The 8,891-nt window shown below is 47.3% G+C and overlaps 1 protein-coding gene across 1 annotated transcript; it reads left to right on the forward strand.

Annotated features, from left to right (window-relative positions):
* Positions 1–2,967: 2,967 nt before the first annotated feature.
* On the forward strand, positions 2,968–8,513 carry GPR78 (G protein-coupled receptor 78). The gene is made up of 3 exons (XM_041403061.1): positions 2,968–3,635; positions 4,255–4,368; positions 8,276–8,513. The coding sequence occupies exons 1-3, from the start codon at positions 2,968–2,970 to the stop codon at positions 8,511–8,513; spliced, it is 1,020 nt and encodes a 339-aa protein (XP_041258995.1).
* Positions 8,514–8,891: the final 378 nt, after the last annotated feature.

Consider the following 8,891-nt stretch of genomic DNA (forward strand, 5'->3'; position numbering starts at 1 on the left):
AAACAGCATCCTTGATAAATACTGTAAGATCTTGATCGGGAAAATACATGTGTTTAATATGGTTGCTGTGAGCATTTGAAATTATATAAGCATATGTCTGTTTATATGTGAAAAGGTAGCAGGAGTGTATGTGTTTCCAGGGGCTAAGGAGGCACTGCCCACATTTGCAAGCCCACCACAGCAAGTCTGAGCCTTCAGTGACTGTTTCCAGCCTCATAAGCTGCAAGTAAGACTGAAAGGTGTCTGGCATGAGGTGTTACAGGGTTGCTGCCTGTAAATGGGAAAGTGTCAGCAGAGGATTCACATCCTACAGGAAGTTATGTGCACGTTTAACTCATCACATTAACAAAGTTCCACTGAAAGCAAAAGAAGAAATCCAACAAAGTGATCTCTACTGGGTTCTTTGAGCCCAGAATATTATTGGAAGGTACTATAAAACTCACTGCACAGCTGAAAAAATCAAAACAATTTTTCTCCCATTTTTTGCCACCTTTTTATTTTCTTGTCCTATTTCACTGTATTCTTTCTTTCTGCATCAGTTTTGAGAAACAATTTGTTCTTCATTTGAAAAGGCCATATGGGAGAAATTATGTATGCATGTATGTGTAGAAGAGAGAGAGAAAGGAAGAGACAGAAGTTGTCCTCTGTCTGCATCCAAGAGGAAACAGCTTCTCAGGTAGCTATCCCAGTAAGGGAACAGCACATCTAGGTTGTCTCTGTGATTATATAAAATAGCCCCAACAGTGACACCACTACTCAGACAGCCTCCATTCCCAGCTGGGTAATGTAAAAGCCCCATAACCTTGTGATACTGTTAAATGAGAGGTAGGTCATATATGGGTTCTGACTAGTAGGAACTGTAATAGTTGCTGCTATGGGAGAGGGAGTAATTGCAGAACCTTTGCTCTATAAGGATACAGCCAGGTTCTCCCATGATGGTTCATTTCTTCCCAACCCTTCCCAGTGTTGGCTCTCTGATGATAGAAATGCAACAACTGAATTCTGAGAAAACTGGTACTGTCATGTTTTATAGATTTCTTTTCCCTCAAATGCTTACACAGATATATATATTGGATTTTTGTTCATCAAGCATAAGCCCTGTCAAATGTATCTGTACTTTTTTAACTTTGGAAATGGCAGCTCTCTGATCAAAGAAAACATTCATTTTCTTTCCATGCTCAGGATTAGTACTGTACTGGTTCACTTCCAAATAACACATCTCATGTCTTGTTGCTTTGCTCTTTCCTTAAGACATATAATTTACCATAGCAAGCTTTTCAATTAGGGCCTGATCCAAAACTTTAACTACTCTTGGGGGAAAAAAGCTCAACAAAACCTACATTGCCTTCAGGCTCTTTCAAGCAGTTTTATGTAGTTATTCACACAGTGGTCACACTTGCGTGACAAGGCTGCACTAAAGGGACAATATATACAATAAAGCATTTCCTTAGGATATTAACAGTAATTTTGGATAGTAGGACAAGTTTCTTCTTGTCAGTTCTGGCGATCAACTGTAAAATGTGACAGTGATAAGACATGGCAGCTTTTTTCTGTACCAGTATTTTGATGCACCAAAACTTAGTCTCTTTTCTCTCTTTTTTTTCTTTTTTTTTTCTTTTTTTTTTTTTTTTAATCTAAAATAAAGATTCATTACATTTGGGAATTAGCCACGTGATCTATATTTCTGACAGCTGCAGGGGGGAACTCCTGTTCTCTTTCTTGCCTGTCTTTTCAGCTTTTGCCAGAATGTGATAACAGAGAAAACCTTTCTGACAACTACACTACCATGTTATCAGTGTGACTGGAAAATGGTAAAGAGAGAGACTTTAGTTTTGCACAGAGTGTGCCAGCATCACCCTAATGTGGGTACTTGTTCAACCAGCTGGTGAGTCCAAGCGCCCAAAGTGGAGTCGAGAAACATCCCTCGCTGGCCAGCAGCATGCCGGTGTGAATACCCAGAGGGCAATCACACCAAGCACTGTAGGGGGAAAAGGGCAAGCAATCCCTCAGATGGAAGGGGGAAAGCCTGCCAAGGGGCACAGATGCCAGATTTTGAACAGGTTTCAGGAGCGCCAGATACAGCTGGTGCACTCAGAGTGCGCCTGAGCACAGCACAGGGATCAGACTCATCCCTGTAACTCATCTCTAGGTCTGATCCTTCCTGAGCTGCACACTAGCGGAAAGTTGGGCTTCCTGCTGCTCTCGCCTGCGATCCGGGAGTGGATCAGCCCTACGGCGCGATCCCTGGCTGAGCCTGTGCCTCGCAGCCGCTCGTCTGCGCATGAGTCGCTGCGGGAGGCTCCGCGGCTGGAGTATTTGAGGGGCTGGGCAGCGGGGGAAGATGCTCAGAGCCTGCGGAGGCCGTGCGCCCGGCGGAGCGGAGCCGCGGCGGGGCATGGAGGGCGCGCGGGCTCGGGCGCAGGGGGGGCCGCGCTCGGCGGCTTGAGGCGGCGCGGGGCGGCCGTCGGGCAGCGCCGCTTCAGCACCGCGGACAGCGCCGGGCAGCACCGCGCCGCCGGCCCCGCTCGCCGGCCCCGCTCCTCCCGGCTCCGGGCGCCTCGGGCCCCCTATCTCCAGCTTCGATTCTCGGGCACCCCCATCTCCCCCTATCTCCCGATCCGGTCGCTGCGTGCCCCGGAGACCCACCCTCGGCTCCGTTCACGCTCCCCCTGTCCCCGCTCCCCCCCGCTGCCTGACTCTGCTGGCAGAGAGTCCCTGCCCCGCGGTCCCTGTCCTCCCCTCTCTGCTCCAGTCGCGCTCCCCTCTCCCCTCTCTCCGCACCTTCGCCTCCGCTGCCCGCCCCTGCCCTTCTCGCTGCGCCCCGCTGCCCCCGGCGCTGCCCCCGGCCCCTGCCCCGCCGCCGGCACCATGCGCGGGCGGCCGCGGTGGGCGGCAGGCGAGGCTGCGGTGCCGGCGCGGGTGCCCCCTTCCTCCTGCCCTCGCCCGCTCCAGGCGACCCGCTGAGAGATGGACTTGGCAGGCGTGCTGCTGGCGCTGCTCCTCGTGCTGGTGCTGGTTGTCTCTCTGCTCTCCAACCTCCTGGTGCTGCTATGCTTCGTCTACAGTACGGAGATCCGCAAGCAGGTCGCCGGGGTTTTCCTGGTGAACTTATCCTTCTGCAACCTGCTTCTCACCGTTCTGAACATGCCTTTTACCCTGCTGGGCATCCTGAGGAACCAGCAACCCCTCGGGGGCTGCGTCTGCAAGGCGGTGGGTTTCCTGGAAACTTTCCTGACTTCCAACACAATGCTGAGCATGGCAGCGCTCAGCATCGACAAATGGATTGCCGTGGTGTTCCCGCTAAGCTACACCAGCAAGATGCGGTATAAGGACGCTGTGATACTGATGGGCTACTCGTGGCTCCACTCCCTCACATTCCCCTTGGTATCCTTGTTTTACTCATGGGTAGATTACAACAGCGTTTACGCCTCTTGCACCTTACACCTGAAGGAAGAGACTGAGAGGAGAAGGTTTACAGTGTTCACCATTGTCTTTCACTCCACCAGTTTCATGCTGTCTCTGGTGATCTTGTGTTTCACCTATTTAAAGGTGTTGAAAGTTGCCCGGTTCCACTGCAAGCGGATAGACATTATTACCATGCAGACTCTGGTTTTGCTGGTGGATATCCACCCCAGGTAATCGTGCGCGCTCGGACTCACAGCCCCCGGTCACTCGCGGTAGTCACCCCGGGCAGAAGCGATATCCCTCCTCCCCAGCACCTTTTCCTGCCTGCCCCGGCCGCATGGCGAGCGCTCCTGCCTCTAGCTTCAGACGCTGCTTACAGTGCCAGGAACGGTGACTTGTGCATTTGTAGCCTTCTCTGTTTGAATGCTAATCGGGCTCTCCGGGTTGTGCCACTTGCCTGAGCTCCCTTCAAGCGGGAGGCACGGCTTTGTAGAGTGCGATCGTCCCGGGGCTCGGCGGGGCTGGGGCTATCCTCCCTCCCTCCGGGCTGCCCTCCTCTCCCCGAGAGGAGTGCCTTCCTCTCCCCCGGAGGCCTGCCCTCCTCCCCTCGGGGCTGCCTTCCTCCCCTCGGGGCTGCCCTCCTCCCCTCGGGGCTGCCTTCCTCCCCTCGGGGCTGCTCTTCTCCCGGACCGGGCTGCTCTCCTCCCCTCGGGGCTGCCTTCCTCTCCCTTCCCTTCCCGGGCGCAGGGATTTTCGGGCGTGGAGAGGGTTCTTCCCCTCTTCCTTGCGCTCAAGTCTCACCTCCTCCCTTCTTGCCTTAACACCCTTACTGCTCTTTTCCCTCCGTAGTGTGAAGCAGCGCTGTCTGAACGAGCAGAAAAGGAGGAGGCAGCGGGCTACCAAGAAAATCAGTATTTTTATAGGGTCGTTCGTGATCTGTTTTGGTCCTTACATTATCACCAGGTTAGTATCCCCTGTAGGGTGGGAGACTTGGCGGGGTCAGGATGTCCTGTGATGCCCAGGTGCCCGGAGGTCCTACAGCTAATTTTGGGGGGCCAGAGGCAAACGGACCCCTGGGACCGGTCTTGAGGACCAGAGGACACAAGCACACACACAAACATGCCGCTTCTGTCCGCACACCCAGTCCTAGGGGACAGCCCCGGCAGGACCTGGCTCTCCTTCCCTCATCGCAGCCAGGTCCGGGCACCTCTGCAAGGTGCTTTTAGGACAAGTGCCGGGAATTAATTACATGCCAGAGGCAGATAAAAGCAGTTTGAAAGTCTTGCCACCCTTCATTATTAGCACAACCCTCACAACAGAGAGGAAAACAGACAGACTTTCCTGATTAGCTTAGTTTTTTTGGTTTTGTTTTTGGTTTTGTTGTGGGTTTTTTGGTGGGTTTTTTTTTTTTTTTTTTTTTTTTAGGCATAAGGCCAAGCTTGCTGCTGTTGGAAGCAGAGTTGATATAATTTAAATTTGTCCAGCCTGATAATTTGTCAGATAAGATTTCAGTCTGGAAACATTAACGCCTGTTAATATATTGCTAATGGTGCAGCACAGACTTGTGATGAGGTGTAAAAGTTATCTCCCAGGAAAAGCAATAATTAGACTCCTTAAATGTATAGAAAACACTGTGTTCCTCAACAGGGCAGAGTTATAAGCATCTATCCTGGTGGTTTGCACGTTTTGAAGTGTCCATGCATCATTGTTATCTATTTGTGTAGTCTTCATACAATAGATGATTATTATTATTTTTAAATCTTGTGTAAACCAGTGAGCTGGAAGTCAGTGTAACTACACAGAATTGCAGCATTCCAGCATTCAAACTTTCATCTCTAAACTGAAATGGGCTACATCTTTCACAAGTGATTTTAAAATATATTTCCCACTTTCCCAGTGTGTTGCAGACAGCCTTGAAGAGTGCTGACTGGTGTTGAGGGACATGTACTATTGTGCAAAACCCCCTGGAGAGGGCTTCTTCAAGGTTGTTACCAAGCTGCCAGTGTCTGCAGCCACACCAGCTCACAGAAGCTGTCCAGCTTTAGTGCTCTGCGTTACAGTCACACACATACAGAGCCACTGCCCTTTTCTGAGAGGAGTAGGGGACAGGTTAAGGCCAGTGCACTAAACAGACAATATTTTTAACATTTTTGAAGTTACATTTATTTCAGTTCCCATTTACATGTTGAAAAGTATTCCTTCCTGATTGCCTGGATAACTACATCTTTTTTTCTGCAGTTGAAAGGATTATTACAAATATTAACATTACATCACATAGTTAAAAGGTCAGTTTATCATTGTTCAGTACATTTTGAGTCATGTTCTATTCACTTTTGCCATAATCAGGATGTAATTATGTTGAGCAAAGTGGATTTTGCCATCTTCTTTCCATCTGAACATTATGAAGCTCAGCAAATTCCAAATGTGGCCACATTTTTCAGGGTGTAGGTATTTCTCATAAACTTCTACAATAAAAGTTACTTCCTTCTTCAGACCTTGCATTTGGCAAATGTGAGATGGTGCATTTTCTGTGTGACAAACTGGTACCCACTGAATCACTAGAGAGAAGGCTGAGGGCTGGTTTATGGAAATGTGTGTCAAGGTACAGCTGTCACAGGGACTGAGCTGGTTCAGTGACAGCAGAATGGGAAGTATTTGGGCAGGATATCCTAAAAGGCTTCTTGTCTCAAAGAGAAGAGTGTGCCAAGACAGCACTTTATGAAAGGTGGTGATGGAGGTGAGATTGGAGGACTTGCTGCCATGCCTGATTCTCTGTTCTTCTCTCATTCTGCTTTTTTAGGGGGTGGCACTGAAGCGTTCTCTGGAGAGGCAATGTAAAAGCCATCCTCACTGTTGTCTTGCTCTTGGCCTGGTGACTCAGGTTGCATTGTGAGCTCAGTATTTGCTCCTCACTTCAGAAATTTGAATGAGATTAAGCTCATTAGCAATATATTCGTCTGTTCACTAAGAGACGACAGATGAATTTAATCTCTTTTGTAACAGCACTGAAAACATGAAAATCATACTAAGATGCACTCAGATGGGTATTTCTGACTAGTTTTGTCCAGATCCTTTATCTTATTAAAATCTGTGTAATTTTTCTTCTGTTGGCTTCAGTGCAATTAAGTTAGGATCCATAATGCATAAATGGGAACACAGCAATACATTTATTTTCAAGACTGAAAGATATCTTACTCTTCTTATTTAGTGTCTTTATAAAAACATCAATTTTATAAATATCAATTATGTATTTCTTGTATTAGGATGATATGCAGGATGGGATAAACTTAAGCAATCAAGTAGCAAGTGTCATTTCTTGTACATTTTTTTCTCATATTTTGTATCTTCCTATTCTACTTATTTTGAATTCACTGGAACTTTTTCTGAGCAACTTCAAATAGAAGTCATCTGTTTTTTTAAATGCACTTGACATAATAATGATTTTACTCTTAGACATATAAATAAGGAATTTTCCTGTCACTTGTAGCAATGTTCAGTCCAAATGATGATAAGTCAACTTTTCTATGAGGAGGGACTGGAACAGCTTCAAAAGTCAACGCCCTGAAAGTCAGGAGCTCTGCATTTTGGAAAGAGGACAGAAGGTTCTTCAAGCCTTGAGAAAGCTTCTCATCTTACATCTTCAAACAGTGATTTCTTAGAGTACAGAAAAAGGCTATTTTATCTCCCAGAACATTTTGTTTTCTTCTGGGATGAATAGAGCAAAGTAGAATACTCTTGCTCCTGCAAAAGGTTCTACAAAAGATATACACAAAATAAAAGTCCCTCACCCTGTTCTTTCCACCATCCTGGAGGATTTGCAGATGTGCTGGGTGAGACATTTGCTGGAATGGTCTGAAGGATTGTCCTCACTTCTGTGGAAAAAATGTTTAACTTAGTTGTAGTTTCTGCCCCCATGATTAATGCATCCCTCTCAGCTGAGGTGCTGAGGCCACTAATCATCTGTGAAGCACAGACCAGGAGACACAGGTCTGGACACAGCTGACTGGTCATATAATGATGATAAAAGTGTTGTCTCCTTGTTTTCTTTGGCCAATCTAGAAGTCAGCCAAATACACACAAAAACTTCCATGGCCAAGTAGTTGTAGGTGTGCTGCTAAGCATACCGTGGGATTGCAGGTGCCAGCCAGACCTCCCTGAGATACTGCCAGGTTGTTTTTCATTCTGCAGTGATGTAAAATGAATCTGCTTTGCATCTGTGTTGATTCACCACAGTGGGGTAATGAAGATTCTCTGGTCTGGTCTGGTCTGAGGGGATGGATTCAGTGAACTAGACCACGTTTCTGGTGTCATTTGAGATGCTGCATGGCATCCAAGTCCTTTACCTAGGCTGGCAGATGTGTCACAGGACCTTCCAGGAGCAGCAGCCTGATGCCAATGGGGTCTTGTCCAAACATCTCAAGTGTCAATAGACAGCTCTACTCAGGAAACTGAGGTCACTGAGTCTGGGTGCCCTGAGTCACATGTGTCTATCTTAAGCTTGCTATGGGAGAGAGGTAGTCAATTATGTCACCACAATTTTGACCACTTACCAGCACAGCTCAGTAAATTCAGAAAGTGAGCAGTAAACTGCAGCACTCTCTTCTCTCCTCTGTACAGAAGCATTACCACTGAAAACAGTTTTTCCCTCTTTCCATAGCAGGAATTGATTTTGTCTCCCAGTGGCCTTGCTAGGAAAGTTCTCTTTGCCCCTATTGAATGTGAGGAGTAAGTACATGGCCCTTCTCCTGCAGGGACTGTGTTCCGTAAGAAAATAAATGGTACTTGAATGTTTCATGAAGCATGTGTTGAGCACTGGGCTCAGTGTGAATATAACACTCAAGTGTTTCCATTTCTCTTTAATGTTTAACAGGTTGATAGAGCTCATTCCTTTTGTTACCATAAATTACTACTGGGGAATTATAAGCAAGTGCCTCACCTACAGTAAGGCTGCATCAGATCCGTTTGTTTACTCACTTTTACGTCAACAGTACAAAAAAGTTCTGATCAACATCGTCAACAGGATACTGAAGAGGGACCTGTATCCGTCATCAGGGTACAACAGTTCTCTCGACACCGAAAACGATTACTGCTTGCACAGAACAAACTGACAACAGGAAAGCACTCCCCTTCCAAGGAGACAGGTGTTTGCTGCTGCTGGAAAACTGCCTTTCTCCTCTCCTGCTGACAGTGGTGACAGTCTCCAGGGTGTGAAGGCTGCATTAATGTGACACATTGCATCGTGGACTTTCATAAAAAGGCTCTTCCCTGGTCTGCAGCCAAGCACAATTCATGGCAAAGCCTTTTCCCCAGTGAACAGAGTTGGCTTGAGGGGTTTTGAGAGAGCCTTTTGAGGCTTTAGAGGAGCTTAGATAGCTCTTAATGTTTCATGTGTGAAGACTTGGTATGTCTTGGAGCATTCCATATCGAACATGACATTCCAGAGTCTTCTGGGAGCACAGGAATTCCCACATTGGAAGGACAGGTTC

Source organism: Onychostruthus taczanowskii, unplaced genomic scaffold, assembly GCF_017590055.1.
Source record: "Onychostruthus taczanowskii isolate IOZ18803 unplaced genomic scaffold, ASM1759005v1 scaffold2, whole genome shotgun sequence".
NCBI classification, from domain to species: domain Eukaryota; kingdom Metazoa; phylum Chordata; class Aves; order Passeriformes; family Passeridae; genus Onychostruthus; species Onychostruthus taczanowskii.

Coding starts and splice junctions, on each gene's coding strand:
- GPR78 (XM_041403061.1), top strand. CDS start 2,968: ATGGACTTGGCAGGCGTGCTGCTGGCGCTGCTCCTCGTGCTGGTGCTG. Junction 3,636..4,254: donor CTGGTGGATATCCACCCCAG/GTAATCGTGCGC, acceptor TTCCCTCCGTAG/TGTGAAGCAGCGCTGTCTGA. Junction 4,369..8,275: donor GGTCCTTACATTATCACCAG/GTTAGTATCCCC, acceptor AATGTTTAACAG/GTTGATAGAGCTCATTCCTT.